The sequence below is a fragment of the Dendrobates tinctorius genome, unplaced genomic scaffold, assembly GCF_039654945.1.
Source record: "Dendrobates tinctorius isolate UK_male_01 unplaced genomic scaffold, ASM3965494v1 ptg000103l, whole genome shotgun sequence".
Lineage (NCBI taxonomy): Eukaryota > Metazoa > Chordata > Amphibia > Anura > Dendrobatidae > Dendrobates > Dendrobates tinctorius.
The window spans coordinates 10,599,755-10,619,305 of NW_027361771.1; the positions used below are offsets into that span (position 1 = coordinate 10,599,755).

The 19,551-nt window shown below is 44.2% G+C and overlaps 1 protein-coding gene across 6 annotated transcripts in view; it reads left to right on the forward strand.

Annotated features, from left to right (window-relative positions):
• Positions 1-6,273: 6,273 nt before the first annotated feature.
• Positions 6,274-19,551, forward strand: part of CACNA1G (calcium voltage-gated channel subunit alpha1 G) — a 341,842-nt gene continuing 328,564 nt past the window's right edge. For 3 of the 6 annotated variants that reach the window (XM_073588056.1, XM_073588061.1, XM_073588058.1), the window contains exons 1-2: positions 6,274-6,403; positions 10,425-10,558. In XM_073588056.1, the coding sequence (XP_073444157.1) occupies positions 6,311-6,403; positions 10,425-10,558 (227 nt within the window). In that variant the 5' untranslated portion in view covers positions 6,274-6,310. The remainder of the gene's footprint in view (positions 6,404-10,424; positions 10,559-19,551) is intronic. The other 3 variants (XM_073588059.1, XM_073588057.1, XM_073588062.1) reach the window with 2 other exon arrangements.

The following is a 19,551-nucleotide window of genomic DNA, read 5'->3' on the forward strand; positions in this document are numbered from 1 at the left end:
CCTGGACAGCCATGGAAAACCCAGGACCATTTGAGCTGGGAGATTACGGAGGACCCTACATGTAACCGACTCAGAATGTAGGACCCCAATGTGGAGTTTCACCTCTGCCACAAACTCAGTAATCTCCCATTGAGGGAGGGGAACAGCATTAATGGTCACCACCTGTATGGGGTGAGGAAGTTTTTCAATCTTAAACCCGGCGGTGTGTGCAAACTCCTCATCTATGAGATTGGTGGCGGAACCGCTATCCACAAACACTGATATAGGTAGCTCTCTGCCGGCGACAATAACCTTGGCAGGGAGCATACATTGAGATACCATCATGGAGGATATGCATACGCTCAGTTGGGTCTCCTCCATACCCTCTGAGCTTAACAGTTTTCCGCCGGTGTGACCCTCTTAGGTAGTACCGGGCAAACGTTAACATAATGACCTCCTTTACCACAGTAGAAACATGCTCCGGACTTCCGGACTCCCGGAGCGCGAGGCTGAACCTGTGCCACGCCAGCAATCTGCATAGGTTCAGGGGACTCATCTACTTCAACCACACCTGCACCTCTGTTTTCCCCCAGAGGTAGCGTCTCCTGTGCCCCCTGACGAAAACGGCGATCAATACGTATCACCAAACTCATGGCAGACTCCAATGATGCCGGAGTCTCATACATCAGGAGGGCTTGTTTCACCCTCCCTGATACCCCATGAATAAACTGGCTCCGCAGTGCTGGGTCATTCCACTGTGTGTCTACAGCCCAGCGGCGAAATTCCGAACAATAGTCTTCTGCCAAGTGCTCCCCCTGGCGGAGGGCGCGGATTTTAGATTCCGCTAGAGCCAGTCGGTCAGGGTCATCGTAAATGAGCCCGAGGGCAGAAAAAACATTATCGACCGAATGAAATGTAGCAGAGTCAGGTGGTAAGGAAAATGCCCATGCTTGGGGGTCACCACTCAGTAATGACAACACCAGCCCTACTCGCTGGGCCTCATTACCTGAGGATATTGGCCGCATGCGGAAGTATAATTTGCAGGCCTCCCGAAATACGACAAATTTGCTGCGATCGCCTGAAAATCGTTCTGGCAGCGGAAACTTCGGCTCTGCACCGATACCTGCAGATGCCGTTTGCACCTTTGCTACTACCAGGCCCTGCTGCTGAACTGCCCCATTCAACTCGGAGACCTGTATGGACAGCGCCGCCAACTGGCGGGTTATGGAATCTAATGGATCCATGGACTCCTGAAAAAATGTGGGCCGATTATAATGTCACGGGGGCTTAGTTCAACTAAGGCTGAAATACCCGGGGCCCCTGTGGTGTCCCTTTACTAGGGGAAACCCTGTCTGACCCTCAACCCAGGGTTTTTGCTGAAGGTGCAAATGCCTGAGCCTCCGACCTTTCCTTATCTCCTGCTCAGCCCTGCACTTAACCCTCCACCCTCCACCCAGTGAGAAGTCACCACCAAAGCTCCCACACAAATAATGACAGACAGGGAGAACTTAAACTGCACTGCGCCGCACCCACACAGGAATAAACAGTAATGTGAACAGGGCACAACTAAACACAAATATGGGAAGGAGAAAGGATAACGACGGATCATACGACATCAGATATGAATCTCTCTCTCTTGAACACCTCCACTCCAGACCGGAACCACTTGGTATGAAACACAAGCTATAATCGGCGACGCCCATAGGCCAGCATGACTATTTAAAGACCGTAGGCGCGACTAACCATCCAACCTGGTCTCCAGCAGGATTAACCCCCGAGAGCCTGAAGATCAGGCCGGCGCCACTGAGGCTATAGTGGCTGGAGGTGGAACTACCTCTGCCTGCCGGATGCTGTGGTGTGAACAGCGTCCGACATGACATCAGGGAGTTATCAGATAGCTTCAAGTTGATGCAGTACCCCAAAAGTAAACTAAGCAAAGAATCTACTACTCTGATACTGAGGTAATGAAAGGGGGTCCTATCTAGTTAACGTAGCCGACCTCTATCATGTTATAGAAACAGCCAGTGGAAAGTATTGCTGCAAAGTAACATAGCACAGCATATAGTGAGCTAATCAATACTAGCTAAAGGAGCAGAGTGGGATCTAATTCAAGGAAGAGAGAATGTCTTCTCCTTATGTACCAGGACATTAAAGGGGTGGTTGTTAGGCGCTGGGATTTTTCCGCTGCATGGGTTAGATCCCAAGACTTGTCTGGTGATGTGGTCTCCCATTCAGGCTCGGCCACTGGGATGACTGTTCTGCACAGACTCTGGCCCCAGCGCCTTGCCCAGGATCATGCTGCATGTGTAGTTACTGCTGGCCCTCCAGTTAAACCTATGGTGACTACTAGTTTACAGGCGCACTCGCGCAGTGTTGTGCTCTGGGCCTAAGTCCAGATTTCATCCTACTTAGCATGTCCAGGATGTGGCACCTTCCCATTGGTGCTCGGACATCTCCTGCTCTGGGTATGCGGCAGCTTATGATTGGTTCACAGGCAAGGTCCTGTCTGTCTGGACTTGAGCTGTATGTATAAAAGGTCCTCTGGAGCGCACGCCTGTGTGCTAGTATCATGTGTGTTTGGTGTGTTTTGCTGGCTGCTGTACCTCCCTGTGTGCACTTGTGCCGCTAATAGCACTGCAAGTGTTTGTCTAGACAGGCAGTGTAGGGTGGGAACTTAGCATCTGCATCGGGTGTCCTCAGGCACACGTGGTGAAGCACAACTGTGTGTCAGAGCAAGGTCAACCACCAGCTTAGTCTTTCCTGCGAGGTTAAGTTATAGGGACCCCAATTAGTATTTTTCTATACTCCTGGGCAGTCTAACAGGGTATAGTCCTTTTGCGTTGCTTCATAGCACCGCTCTGTGGTGTATCAGAGCTTGGTACTCTGCGCTCTGTGCACACTGAGTGACATTTAACTCCGTGTGCTTTAAGTGTTTTCTCGCAGCCTTGCTCTGCCATTGTGCTAGCTGCGGTTTCTCCATCACCGCACGGGGGACCCCGGGTTGCGAACGCACCTTATTATTTCTTATTTGGTGTGTTCCGCCAATCCTAACAGTGGTCCACCTGTAGAAATGTTTTTTTTGTTTAAATAAATGAATTTGGGGCTAAAACTAATTTTTGCAATTGGGTTTTATTAAAAATTACACCTTTTCACCATTTGCCACCTATAGCTGCTGCATTACACTGCCTGTTGCCGGCTGCAGAATGAGTTGTCAGGACTGCCACGTTATCTTTATTGTAACAGTTGTGTTGAGAACATGAATTTGTGATACATAGGTATGACAGGTTCTCCTCCTGCTGTTTCCTCACAGACTGCACTGTAGGCACACGTGACCAGAACTGTCCATCAGTCTTGTCCTATTGAAAACCTCACAAGAGAAAACTGCTCTTCTATTGGCAGAGACTGATGGACCGGTCTGGTCACCTGCTCCTCCACCTACAGCCAGTTTATGGACAGGAGAGCTGTGTAGTCTGTGAGGAATTCAGCACTAGCAAGAGCAGGTGGAGAACCTGTCACATATATAATAGTAAGTGATGCACAATCTATTGAGGAAAAAATACAAATAATATGACTATCCCTGTTATCTCATTCTGCAGCCAACAATAGACAGAGAAATAGTGAGGCCATAGAAGGAAAACGGTGCAAAATATTTAATGGGATCCAATTTCATGGATTTAAGTTAAGATGAACAACCCCTTTAAGCATATTCTGGACTCTATTTGTGATATAATATTGCATGGGGTTGGACTTTGCTGTGCAGTGCATTTGGGCTCGCTTACACGAGCAGGCGGATCTTTGTTTTTTTTCTACAGACCGAATCGGTTTGGGGAAAAAATCGCAGCATTCTGCGAGTGGCTCCGCAAATTGGAGCAGGCGCACCCATAGAAGTCTATGGGTGCGTGTAAAACACCGGACTGCACTCAGATGTCATCACAGACAATGGAGATGGAGAAATTATGTTCTCTGTCTTTCCTCACCTGTCCTGCCATTCTCTCATCCGAGATCATCGGATCGCAGTAAGCTGAGACTCTGATTGAACTCTGGGCATTGACATTATCATACTCAATCCGATTCTCTTGGAAGAGAGAATCATCACTCACGTGACCCCGGCTCTAGGAAGGGCCTAAATATGAGAAAACAATTTGCCTACTGTTCCATTTTTTTAAGAAAAGAAGTGGTTAGCCAGTGGGAGGATTTTATGTATTTTATGTATGTAACATATCAAAAATGAAAAATAATTAAACAAATAATGTAAAAGCAATCATCTAGAATTCATTAGCCAGGTAGGTATTTCTAAGATCCAGCAATGTTTCTTTTTTGGAAAATGGAGACAGAATGGATTTTGTATCTTTCCACTTCAGCCCCAGGTGAGAAGAGACAAACTCCTAACTAAAAAAAGATTTGCACACAGTAACCTCAAAAGACATAACATCTTAAAGTGACTCTCTGGGAATAGAAAATAAATAATAAAACCACGTCATTTAAAATTCTTAAATACCTTTAATTAGCAAATAACATTAAATCAGTGTAGTACATTAAAATTGCAGGGGTTTTTTGTTACACTGACAAAATCCTGTCCCCCCCCCCCCATACATAGGAAGTTGGGCTTCTAGTGGATATTCTGATATAATACTGGAGTGGTGCTTCTAATCTAAGGTCTCTGACTAGAGTATTCTACTCACCTGCTACCGTTCTCGACTTTTATCGGCGCCACTCCAGTTCCGCAGTGCCTACTTGTGACCGCAATGTCTGACTGGCCGAAAGGCAGAAGTAGTGTTACAATCTCTCAATGAAAGTCTATGAGAGCCAGAACAACACTCTCATAGACTTGCATTGAAAAGTGACCGCAGGCTTGCTCCAACAAACAGAGGAGCGATCGGGCAGGTCACAAATTACGGTACTGGAAACCACAGGTGAAGTATTGATAGAAGGTGAAGATGGCGTCTGAAGTATAAGATTAGGGGCAGGGTTCTTAGATTAGAAGCACCACTATATACTGTATACTGTAATGTACTTTATTGATTACATCCCTGCAGAATAGAATGTAATTTGATAATCTAAGGTATTTTGGAATGTATTTACAATGACATTTCTTTAATTTTGCGAATGTTGAATAGTCTTCTGAAACTATGCTTTAAGGCATAATGGTTATCTGGTTACTGGCATTTGTTCAAAGCTAAAACGAGCAAAATACACAGGCCCTGTACTTGGGGTTCATGATAAGTAGTATTAGTCCATCCCGTAAATGGTCCTTATAGTCATCATGTATTAAGTAATCACACCTTGCAGTCTTGTCTGTCTTACAAAAGTCAGGAATGTTTTTCAGAAGTGGGTATGCAACACAATGAGTATGCAATCTCAGCACGCATTTGTCTCTGTAAAAATGTATCCAAGGAAAAATTGTTATCTATCAGGTAAAGGGTTTCAGTAGTCACCCGGAGAGCTATTACAAGGAGTGTCACTCAATGTGAGGGACACCAAGGATGTCTTATGTGGAAAGCCCGTTTCCACTTTACTGCTTTAGTTGAGCATTTGTTGTCAGGTTCCCTCAGAATTTGCAGCTGATCGCAGGGGGAGGTGGGTCGTGAGAGGGCCCTTGCAACTGAAAAGCTTACCTAAATTGGAAACCCCTTAACGAAAATGTAACAGCTGTATAGAAATTGTGACATTGCATTTGGTTGCCATTCAAATAGAAGGGTATCTATCTTTAGGATACATCATTAATATCCGATGGGCGGTGGTCCAACACCCAGCACCCCCACCAAACAGCTCATTTCAGCTCTAGCGGTGGCAGGATGTACACAGTGAAAAAAAATCAGAACAGGACAGTTCCATTCACTATGTAAAATATATTGATGACATAAACTAGGGATAGGTCACCAATTTAATAATCCTGGACAATCCCTTCAATGGTAGACCTTTTAATGGCTGTTCCAGGTTCACTTAAATATGTGCACCTGTTACATAGTGGCCTGCAGTCCACGCTACAGAAAGGATATCCCCCTCCATGTTCTGGATGGCCTTGGGTACACCAGAATGTGGCCATCTGTTACAAAGTGGCTCTCAGTTCCGATTACCAGACAGGGTTCCCTGAAAGGGTACTCACCTCTATGACCTCACTTTACAGTTCACCATTACTTTTAAGAGGATGGAATAAAACAGAACCTCCTTCGTTTATGTGCTATTTTTTACACATTGACCATGGATCCACAACAAGAAATGATAAGATGATTGAATTCTTAACATTGACTAAGTAATTTGGTCCTCTCTCCGGAGTTGCCGCACGTTTTCCTTGACTTTTCTGCCCTCTACCTGGTTTGAACGCTTCAGCATGCTGGTCATCCTCCTGAACTGTGTCACCTTGGGAATGTTCCATCCATGTGAAGACGTTGCCTGCGATTCCCAGCGCTGCAAAATTCTGCAGGTAAGCACATTATTGCTCAGGGATATTGTGTGTTTTATTTTTTATGTGACTGGAATAACTAAGTTTGTGAAGGAGTGTTAATTTATTCATGGACCCAGTCTGTTCTTACCTCCAGAAATCTGTATGCATGTGTTTTTGATCATTTTTCGTTTTTCAAGTAAACTAAGCGCAGATCGGAAAGGAAAAACACATACCAAAGTAAATACCTTCAAGCCTGGAGGGGCTGACATTGAAGAATGGTCGGACCTGTAGAGGGGGACAGGATGGACAGCAAGCTCTATCTGTGTGATCTGTTAACAGGTCTGGTATAGGAAACCCTACATCCATCATGTACATTACTATCAAGGGCGTATGTATCACTGATGCATCCCATGTGTCTGCTTATCCAGCCCATGGTAAAGGTCTCACCAGCTCAAATTGCCATGCTCCACCATTTTCTTGAGTTGCGCTAAGGCAGACAATTTGTTAACTTAGATTTTTTATACATTCTTGTACCATCCAGTAAAAGTGTATGGGAGCCTATGAAGGAAGGACAGCTGATGGAGAGCATCTGTCAGAGACATCAATCTTCAGAATTCAGTTAAATAAAAATGAATACATTAAGAAATACCTTTTATTAATATGGGAGTCTAGGGGGAAGGAGAGCTGAAGAATGGCATCCGATGATGCATCAATTTGACATTCATGAATTTTTTTTCATATTTGATTAAAGAGTAACCATCATTTAATTTGTATTTCGTAAACCAGTAGTACTCGTAAAAATAAGTAACTGTAATATAGTTTAACAGAGAAGTCTGCTTTTTGAACCTCCTGGTCTGATCTTTCACTCTTATTCAAGGGTCAAACCTATAAAATCTCTATACAGTGCATACAGACTCTTCCCATGAGGGTTAATTCACACGAGCATCTAAAAAATCGTTCAGAGTTTCATCCAGAAAAATGGGACAATTTTTCTCACTTCGCTCCATTTTTTTACAGCAGCTATTAATCATTTACAGTTTCCTATATTACAGAAGTGCAATATATCAATAAAAATCAGATTCTTACACTGCGGCTCCGTATAGCATCTGATGTTTTTATGCACCCATAGACTTGAAGGGGTGAGTCTCATCCGATTCACGGAAGAAACTAGTATATGCTGCAATTTTTTTCAGACACAGATTAGGTCAGTGAAAAAAAATTCTCATTTGCACTGCCCCATTGAATAACATTGGTTCGAGTGCTGTCCATTTTTTTTCATGGACATCACTTGACCTGAAAATATGGTCGTGTGAATGAGCCCTTACTAAGATAAGAGATGACAGTTGGTGCTTTTAAAATTCTATGGAGATGAGGGAGGAGCCAGAAGCTGACACAGACATTCTGCTACAAGTTGTCCTGAAAGTTACAGTTCTTCATGGAACTTTATGAGCACCAGCTGTCACCTCCTATCTCAGTAATAGAAGAGTGTTTATTCAATGAAGACAGATTTTACCGTGAACTGAGAATTTTGAGACTAAAGTATAAATCCAGGAGGAGAAAAAAGCTGATTTCTCTGATAGGATATATTAAAAGGTTTCTTATTTTCACATGTAATATCCATTTATAAGATAAAAATGACGGCTCCTCTTTAACATCTTGTGCCCAACATCTCAGGATGGTTTAGGAACGAGTTTAGGAAGGACACATCTGTAACGCACACACATCCCGTTTATATCCAGAAATTCCCTTAAAACGTTTTAAACAAAAATTGTTAAATGCATGAAATGTGATTTTAGTGGAAAAGATCTTTCAATGTTGAAAATATTTAGAAAAAGATTCACCTCTTCAAATCTAACAAAGGAAGACATATACAAATATTACATATAGTCCTCTAATCGGAGTAATATATGGCAAGGGTCAGATATAGGTTAACCCCATAAATGAACATTCTATCAGCCCATTTAATTGGCTAATATGAGACCGGTAATCATCTTTGATCAGCTAGATTCAAGTCGCTAAGCGCCAGTTTACTGGCCTTTATAGGAATGATGGGACAGAACGATCGCTATTACGATAATGTCCCCATATATAATGGACGTTGATAGCAGCACAGCCCCGGATCACAAGGTGCTGCCAATAATGATGACTTTTATGCATGCATGAAAATCAAGTTACCAATCAGAAAGCATGTTTGATCATCTGGTGAATGCCAGCCGGCACGTTCACACCGATGGATAATCAGGAGCAAGCTTTTTACAAACGCTTTGTGAAAGGGCCAGAAGGTGTGAGCTTCGGGGTACCGTGGCGTAAATCTGCACATAGACAACAAACCACACGTGTGCCATCTCAGGACACTGAAGTAGGAGGAGAAGATCACTGACTACGATTACTAAAAATACCTCACATCAAGATCTTGTAAGATACAATTATTGGCATCAATGAAAAAAAAGAGTTGAAGTATTTGTGCTAGTAGCTGGGATCCTTTGTGGCATCAGGGGCAGACATACCATTGGCGCAACTTGTGCAACTGCACTGGAGCCCAAAGGGTTACGGGGGGCCGCTGTCACCTTAAAACCTGTTTCCTAATATTAATTAGATTTCACACAACGGTAAGAGCTAATAAACTTCATGGTTCATAATTACTTTACATGGAGCCTTCAGAAAAGAAGGGGCCGTATTTAGGATCCCTCTACTGTGTCCACCCATCATGTACATTTCTTCAATGTTATATAGAAAGATCTAAAACAGTAATGGTCACATAGTAGGTTGTCACATGATAGGTTTGTTATTTCTTCCTATATATGACGGAAAACACTGCTTCATCATAGGTTGGTGTTTCAGTGCGCCTGTCACCCCCTTCTATTGAAAGGAGCACTGTAGAACTGTATAGGGACATCTGAGGTCTGACATCTCTATTACACTGTGTTTCAGCCCTATGTTTAGAAAGCTCCTGATGCAAACAAGAAAAGTCTCCATGGGGCTAGTTCTGCCCAGCGGAGGCCTAATGATCATCACTTTCTGCAGTCATGTAAGCACTTTCCATTTTTGAGAACCATATGAACAACATATCAATTTTTATAGCGCCTGAGGTACCTACTTGGGAAACAGTGACATGCACATATGGCACATAAGGGATCTTCTTGCAAATTTTTCACATTTCCCGGCGCCAACATTATAGAAATAGCAGCACAGTCAGTTTCTCATTACAGCTGATCCCTACTGTTGTCTTCCTCATATATGACCATTCTGCACTTGCCCTGCATTTCAGTAATGAGAGCCATACCTCTTAGGCTTGGCTCACATTGCGTGAGCCTTCAAGTTTCAGGTATTTTTTGGAGTTTTTTCCATTGTATATCACTAAAAGAAGGCTGCAATATATACCACTTTACACCCTGGTATGCATGTCTACGTTCCTATAGCTCGGGTAATGTAGGCTCTGTACAGATAGATTCCATTTGGTTTGCGTGTTTCTCAGAGGAAGAAGGTCCTTAAATGTCAGCAGTTACACAGCTTTAGCTCTTAAACGTTTTTCCATTTTAAGGAAAGTGGACTGTAAACGCAGTAACTTGCCTAAAATCATAGAACAGGCTCCCTGCCACTGCTCAGGTCTTGTTTGGCTGCAGTGGTGACGTCATGTCTACCATGTCACAGCCACTGGGGTCAGTGACTACCTAAGGTGACAAGGTCAATGTGACATTGCTGCAGCCAAAACACCATGATCTGTAGTAACACCTGGGATCTGGCACTGGACGTAGAGGGAAGGTTCTGCTCTGTTTGTTATTTTAGTTATTTTAAAGTGTTTGTGGTCCACATTCATAAAAGTGGAACATCCCTTTAAGCAATGATGGATAACTACAGTTCTCTAACAAATTAAAGTTTTACTATATATATATACTGTATATATATATATATATATATATACTGTATATTTACACGTAAAGGTGACTGTTGTAACTTTATTTTACGTATGCGCTTGTTATTATTGATTGCTCATTTGTTCTTATTAGCTATCACAGTATTTTTGTGTTTCCTTTCAAATGATTTTCTGCCTTTACTGCAGGGATTTGATGACTTCATTTTTGCATTTTTCGCTGTGGAGATGATTATCAAAATGTTTGCTCTGGGAATATTTGGACAGCAATGCTATTTGGGAGACACCTGGAATCGTTTAGATTTTTTCATAGTTATCGCAGGGTAAGTGTTGCTATTGTGATTTTTATATTGGTATTACTCCGATAATGTTCCTTTTATAATAGGATTTTGCAATAACGATTGCCAAAACGAGCACAACAGAAATGCTAATCGGTGACGTATAATTAGGTAATTGAAGGTACGCCGAGCTTCTCTAGTGCAGTTCAAGGACCCAAAGTGGCATTGAAAGGTTTTTCCAGCTATAAAATAACATGTTATGATGCAGAGGATGGAAAGTACTTCTGGCACCATGGCGTAAAAGTTTGGGAAAATGTTGATTTAGGAGCTGCACCCACGCCATCACCCACTGCAGTTTCTGTAGCCAACATTCTGAGGTATCCGCCAGACTCTTCAAGTCAAACCATATAAACCCTTAGACACCATGGTCGACTTAATATAGACTTACATAACCAAATATGATGGACTTATCTTGCGGATCCCTAGCTGACAGTTCACGGTTCAGTCACTGATCTTTGCTTCTGCTGCTGCAATGTTATTTCATCGCAACACATGACCATCAACAATGGTGACATCAGCGATTATTTTAAACCTGTATTTTCAAAGTGTTTTTTTCTCACACTGTCACGTCATATATTACACAAACAACAGCTAAAACAGAACAAATGAACAGGGCTGTACTGAAATCCTCAATTCTCATCATAGTTCTCTAAACGTCGCTTCTGAAGGGCTCATTCACTCATACAACACATACCCATCATTATCTATGGTGCTGTTCACATGTCCATGTTTTTCCACGGACTGTGTGTCCATGCAAAACTCACAGAGACATGTAGCATGAAAGAAACGTGCCAACATTAGTCTGTGGGTCCATGAAAAACTTTGTGCGCTGTATGTAGTCAACATTACAAAGAATAGGAGAAGCTACATAATTTAGTCATCCATCCATGAAAAACACTGATGGTAAAAATGGACGCACGGATGAGGCAATGATGGTAAAAACGGACGCATGGATGACACACTGATGGTAAAATTGGACGCACGGATGACGCACTGATGGTAAAAACGGACACATGGATGACACACTGATGGTAAAAACGGACACATGGATGACACAATGATGGTATAAATGGACACATGGATGGCACACTGATGGTAAAAATGGAAGCACAGATGACACACTGATGGTAAAAACGGACAAACGGATGACACAATGATGGTATAAATGGACACATGGATGGCACACTGATGGTAAAAATGGAAGCACAGATGACACACTGATGGTAAAAACGGACAAACGGATGACACAATGATGGTATAAATGGACACATGGATGGCACCCTGATGGTAAAAATGGACACACAGATGACACACTGATGGTAAAAACGGACACGCTGATGACACAATGATGGTGTAAATGGACACATGGATGGCACACTGATGGTAAAAATGGACACATGGATGGCACACTGATGGTAAAAACGGAAGCACGGATGATGCACTGATGGTAAAACCGGACACACGGGTGACGCACTGATGGTAAAAACAGACACACGAATGACACACTGATGGTAAAAATGGATACACTGACACACTGATGGTAAAAACGGATACATGGATGACACACTGATGGTAAAAACGGACACATGGATGACACACTGATGGTAAAAATGGTCACATCGATGACGCACTGATGGTAAAAACGGACACATGGATCACACAATGATGGTATAAATGGACACATGGATGGCACACTGATGGTAAAAATGGAAGCACAGATGACACACTGATGGTAAAAACGGACAAACGGATGACACAATGATGGTATAAATGGACACATGGATGGCACCCTGATGGTAAAAATGGACACACAGATGACACACTGATGGTAAAAACGGACACGCTGATGACACAATGATGGTGTAAATGGACACATGGATGGCACACTGATGGTAAAAATGGACACATGGATGGCACACTGATGGTAAAAACGGAAGCACGGATGATGCACTGATGGTAAAACCGGACACACGGGTGACGCACTGATGGTAAAAACAGACACACGAATGACACACTGATGGTAAAAATGGATACACTGACACACTGATGGTAAAAACGGATACATGGATGACACACTGATGGTAAAAACGGACACATGGATGACACACTGATGGTAAAAATGGTCACATCGATGACGCACTGATGGTGAAAACGGACACATGGATGACACACTGATGGTAAAAACGGACACATGGATGACACACTGATGGTAAAAACGGACACATGGATGACACACTGATGGTGGAAACGGACACATGGATGACACACTAATGGTAAAAACGGACACATGGATGTCACACTTATCTAAAACACTGATGATGCTGTTACCACTTTTTCATGCACTGGTTTAAATACAGACATGTGAATGAGGCCTTGAAGCTAGAAGTAAACTGTGAAATGTGCGCGTGACACTGAAATCGCAGAGTCATCATATCTAATGATTTCCTGTGGTGTCACATTGCAACCTGCAACCTCCTACGACTGTGACACAGATTCTCAAAATGTTTCCAAGTGTGTTGTATTTGCTGCAGCAAATCACTCAATAACTATAGACTTCAATGTAAGTCACATGTGACTTGTGTGCAAATTGTGTGCAGTTTGGCCATTTTTTACAGCAAAATCACAGGTTGGTAATAGTTGTATGACAGCAGGATGCAGGGATCTTTTTGGTTGCGCAATTTGCCTGAGAATTGCTGTTGCTAGACACATGTTGTGTAGCCCTAGCCTTATGCTGGGCTCACACTAGCGTATGGCATCAGACACGATATACTACAGACCCTCCACTCCTGTTGTGCTGTGAACCTGATCCGACTGTCCTGCTACTGTGTTCCGATTCTCTCACATGACAGGATTGGAGCACAGCTGCGGAGGAGGCGGAGAAATTAATTTCTCCATCTCCTTTGCTGCCGGTGTATATTGCACCGATCATCCAAGTGCTGTTCTTTGTGGCATTCGCACCCATAGACTTGTTTGGGTGCCAGTGAACCGAGTCTCGCTGCCAATCACAGGATGCTGCCATTGTCCTCACATGCCGATTCGGCGGAGAAAATAATCGCAGTTCTGAGCTGCTCCATAGTGTAATACTGGGCCGAGTGCTATGATGCTATATTTACAGTGCCTTGTGAAAGTATTCGACCACCTGGAACTTTTGAACCTTTTCCCACATATCATGCTTCAAACATAAAGATACCAAATGTAAGTTTTTGGTGAAGAATCAACAACAAGTGGGACACAATTGTGAAGTTGAACGAAATTTATTGGTTATTTTAAATTTTTGTGGAAATTCAAAAACTGAAAAGTGGGGCGTGCAATATTATTCGGCCTCTTTAACGTAATACTGTGTTGCGCCACCTTTTGCTGCGATTACAGCTGCAAGTCGCTTGGGGTATGTCTCTATCAGTTTTGTACATCGAGAGACTGAAATTCTTGCCCATTCTTCCTTGGCAAACAGCTCGAGCTCAGTGAGGTTTGATGGAGATCGTTTGTGAACAGCAGTTTTCAGCTCTTTCCACAGATTCTCAATTGGATTCAGGTCTGGACTTTGACTTGGCCATTCTAACACCTGGATACGTTTATTTGTGAACCATTCCATTGTAGATTTTGCTTTATGTTTGGGATCACTGTCTTGTTGAAATACAAATCTCCGTCCCAGTCTCTGGTCTTTTGCAGACTCCAACAGGTTTTCTTCAAGAATGGTCATGTATTTGGCTCCATCCACCTTCCCGTCAATTTTAACCATCTTCCCTGTCCCTGCTGAAGAAAAGCAAACCTAAACCATGATGCTGCCACCACCATGTTTGACAGTGGGGATGGAGTGTTCAGGGTGATGAGCTTTGTTGCCTTTACGCCAAACATATCGTTTGGCATTGTTGCCAAAAAGTTTGATTTTGGTTTCATCTGACCAGAGCACCTTCTTCCACATGTTTGGTGTGTCTCCCAGGTGGCTTGTTGCAAACTTTAAACGACACATTTTATGGATATCTTTGAGAAATGGCTCTCTTCTTGCCACTCTTCCATAAAGGCCAGATTTGTGCAGTGTATGACTGATTGTTGTCCCATAGACAGACTGTCCCACCCAAGCTGTAGATCTCTGCAGTTCATCCAGAGTGATCATGGGCCTCTTGGCTGCATCTCTGATCAGTCTTCTCCTTGTCTGAGATGAAAGTTTAGAGGGACGGCCAGGTCTTGGTAGATTTGCAGTGGTATGATACTCCTTCCATTTCAATATGTTCGCTTGCACAGTGCTCCTTGGGATGTTTAAAGATTTGGAAATCATTTTGTATCCAAATCCGGCTTTAAACTTCTCCACAACAGTATCACGGACCTGCCTATTGTGTTCCTTGGTCTTCATGATGCTCTCTGTGCTTTAAACAGAACCCTGAGACTATCACAGAGCAGGTGCATTTATACGGAGACTTGATTACACACAGGTGGATTATATGTATCATCATTAGTCATTTAGGACAACATTGGATCATTCAGAGATCCACAATGAACTTCTGGAGTGAGTTTGCTGCACTGAAAGGGGCCGAATAATATTGCACGCACCACTTTTCAGTTTTTTAATTTCCACAAAAATGTAAAATAACCAATAAATTTCGTTCAACTTCACAAATGTGTTCCACTTGTTGTTGATTCTTCATCAAAAATTTACATTTGGTATCTTTATGTTTGAAGCATGATATGTGGGAAAAGGTTGAAAACTTCCAGGGGGCCGAATACTTTCACAAGGCACTGTATCTGATAGCACTCAGCCTTGTTATACGGTAGTGTGACTCCGGCCATAGTCCCACAAGTTTTCTTTGTGATAAAGTTGCCAGAGCTTGCACATTCATGTAACTGTTCTAATACTTTGAACATGTTCCTGAACATCTCCTGAGTGAGTCACTGCTCAATAGATATGCGCCAATCATTACAATGATCACACCTCTCTAGGCTAGGGCTACATAGTGACACTGGACAGCCGAGTTCAGTACTTTCTTAAGGTACATGTTCACTGCATGATTATCAAGGACGAGTTTTCCTAGGAACACTTGTTTCACGATAGACATGCAGTTTAAACCAACGGCCGATTATGCCACAATTGAGTAAGAAGCTTGTTCGTTGGGTAAAATTATATTTTGGTTTTCCGTAAAGATCATCGTTCGCTGCAGCACATTATCCTGTGTAACCAGGACATGTGCTGCTGAGAACAGTTGCAGCCCATGAGCCTTGTTCTATCTATGACAGATTTCTCAGTGCACATCTGAAGCACAGTCTGCTGTGTAAAGAGACTAGTAAACGAGCATCGATCAGCAAAGTAATAGCTGATCAGTGGTCATTTAGTAGCACTGGATTGAGAGTCCATTTTACGGGTTCAGATCCACAAGTTCTGTAACACTTACCAGAAGACATTGGAAAGAAAAATATCAGTCACATTTTCACAAGTTTGTTAAAACGTGTTCAATTACAGGCTCAGTTGTCTTTTGTAAAGTCTTAACAGATGGCATTGACATTACCATTAACCAAGCATTGTCTTGATTAGCTTATGCACTATGTAAAGATCTGCTACAATATTTTGGTGTAGTTGGCATGATTTCTAAGCTTTTATACTAAGTAACCCCTTAAGGACAAATGACTGTAAATGGACTGGTGCAAGTCTGTAGTACAGACCCATATTGTAATCCATGCAATGCCCATGAAGCATAATATTTTCCCTTAGAGACAATTTTTCTGGGGCTGAAGACTTCCATACTGTGGCACACGGGTGTAGAGAAGACCCATAGAGTACTACAGATACTAATACCAAAGCCACCGGGGACTTAAGCCGACTAGTCGGACAAGTGGGTCTCCTTTGGCTTCTCCCTACCCACTCCCATTCAGTGATGGGTTTCTCAATGTGTGCCTGTATAGGAAAAGACCAGTCAGCCATTGGCAGTGGGCAGGAAGAAGCTGTCAAGGACCTGAATTTTCAACTAGTCTTCCTTGTGACTCAGTCCCTGGCAGCTTCTAAGGTATATTTTTCTCTGACACACCGCAGAGTTTCAAAGTCAAACATGCCTGTCTGATATCACACAGCCAGTGTCTTATACATGCTTCCTGTGGTTTGGGTGGCAAGTATCTGCTGTCAGGTTGCCTTTAAAGAGAACCTGTCACCAGGTTTGGCCGATATAAGATGCGGCCACTGTCTTTCACGGCTTATCTACAGCATTCTATAATGCTGTAGATAAGCCCCTGATCCAACCTGAAAGATGAGAAAAATAAGTTTTATTATACTCAACCGAGGGGCGGTCCAGTCCGATGGGTGACGCAGGTCCCGGGTTCGGCGCCTCCCATCTTCTTATGATCGCTGCCCTCCTGCTTGCTTCATCTCTCCCCGGCATCGCACTCCTGCGCAGGCGTACTTATCTGCTCTGTTGAAGGCAGAGCAAAGTACTGCAGTGCCTAGGCGCCAGGAAATGTCAGAGAGGCCCAGCGCCTGCGCATTGCAGGAATCTGTTTTGCCCTGAACAACAGGGAAGAGAAATACGCCTGTGCAGGAACAAGATGCCGGGAGCAAAGAAGCAACAGGAGGACGGCATCGCAAGAAGATGGGAGATGCCGGACCCGCGACACCCATCGGACCGGTCTGACCCCACCCCTGGGTGAGCATAATAAAAGTTATTTTTTTTATCTTTCAAGTCGGATCGGGGGCTTATCTACAGCATTACAGAATGCTGTACATTATCCCTGAAAAGGCAGTGGCAGTATCTTATATCAGCCAAACCTTGTGACAAGTTCCCTTTAACCTCTAGGTGGTTTTAATGTTTTGGCTTTAAAATTATTGGTGCATTTCATGCTAAAAGTTTTTCTTTTAATTCTAGTTTCTTTTTTTCTAGATCTAAGAAATTATGTATTTGATCTTTGTGTAAATAAAAATGGTTGAGGATTCCATTGCTTCTATCACAACTTATCACTTAACTAGAGTATTTAACTTGTGCTAAATCTACCCCATATTTTAAAGAATAAAGCATTATGTTGTATGACAGCCCATTTCCTAAGTAAGAGTGTCTCTGGCTGACCCATCCCAACCCTCTATAAATTGTTTCACTGCTGACTTTACTTAGAGAGAATGGATCACGGATAGGGGGTATAAGATCTCTTAATGAGGCAACCCCTTTAATACTGTTAGAGTGTTAGAGTGTTAGCGACTCCTGGAGTGGACCCTCTGGGTCGCGGCACCAACCCTCCCAGGGCGAGCTAGCCTAGTGAGGACCACCCCCTATACAGGGAGTGTCAGGAGCAAGCCCCAGGGGATACGATACCACGACTGCTGGCACCAGGCGGCCGGCTCACAGGAGATACGAGACTGTGTGACTGGAGGGTGCAGGATACTAGGGAACACAGGAGAGTACATGGGAGTGCGCTGAGTACAGGGTAGTGCTAGACGGGTACACGTGGGCACATAAGGCGTGTAGCAAGTAACAGAACACAGGAATAGAGTGAATGCCAGGAGGCACGGCGGAGCAAGAAACAAGGGACAGGATACGAGAGGATGTGCCAGGAGGCACAACTGAGCATGAAGCAACAAGGGTTCAGAGCAAGTGCTAGGAGCACCACAGAATAGCAGACAGAGCAGAGGACCTGAGAACAGCGCACAGCCAGGCTGGGACACAGCTGACCCAGCCAGGAAGCACAACAATAATCAGGCACCTCCCCTAGGGGGAGGTCGTCTGATATAGCACATGACTACTACTGGTTCCGGGTCAGGACCTGGCCCGAAAGCACATGACCACTAGTGGTTCCGGGTCAGGTCCTCCAATACCATAGAGAGGACCGAGCCCTATACAGCACTGACAGGAATGCGCAAGCGCAAACGTGACATGGAGGAGGAGACCCGGGGACGAGAGTTGCGCGTGCGCACCCGACGGGGACCCCTGAGGGACCGCAGTACCGGAGGGAGTGACGTCGGGGCCGAAGCCCCGCCTCCTGGTGAGCGCGGCATAACAGTACCCCCTCCTTTAAGCCCCCTCTCTCTAGAACTGGAAAATAGCACCTTGACACTAGGAGCGGGATCCAGACACTTCCTAACTGCAGGAGGACCAATGAGATCCAGAGTCTCAATACGAGAAAATTCGGTCTCCTGCCATACCCTGGAGAACTCCACGGACAGAGAGTCGGAGGCAGGTATCCCCGAGACAGGTCGAACCGGCAGAGGCACACAGACATGCTTGGAGGCCAAAGTGGTGGTGCAGTCATTGGAAGTCAATTCATCCTTAGGAGGCGAGCTGTCGGAGGATGGTTGCTTGGGAAGTCTCTTCTTGGCACACGATGGGCAAGCAGCCACGAAGTCTTTGACGTCCTGAGCAATAGACGGCCACCAGTAATCGTGGGATAAACGGGAGAGTGTCCTCTTGGCACCAACATGACCGGCAGCCGGAGAAGAATGTCCCCAGGATAACACACCTTTACGGTTACCTTTAGACACAAAGGTCTGCCCTGGACGCTGGGGCGTCAACTTGACGGAAGCCACGGTAATTACCTTGGGACGGTCACTTGACGGAGATGGGGACTGACTCTCAGCCCCCCTGTTGATAATGTCACAAGTCACAGACCGGTTGCTTGAAGGATGTGGAGACTGACTCTCAGCCTCCTTCTCGACAATGTCACAAGTCACAGACGGGATGCTTGACGGATGTGGAGACTGACTCTCAGCCTCCTTCTCGACAATGTCACAAGTCACAGACGGGATGCTTGACGGATGTGGAGACTGACTCTCAGCCTCCTTCTCGACAATGTCACAAGTCACAGACGGGATGGTGGACGGCGGACCTATAACCGTCGAAGACGAGCAAGCAGGGTTCTTCGGATGAATGAACAACAGGCAACTCTTTTGACAGGACGGTCCCCAACGGAGTATATCACCAGATTGCCAGTCCAGGGTCGGCCCATGAATACGTAACCAAGGAAGGCCAAGAAGAAGGGTATGAGGTGAAGTCGGCAATACGTAGAAGGAGATC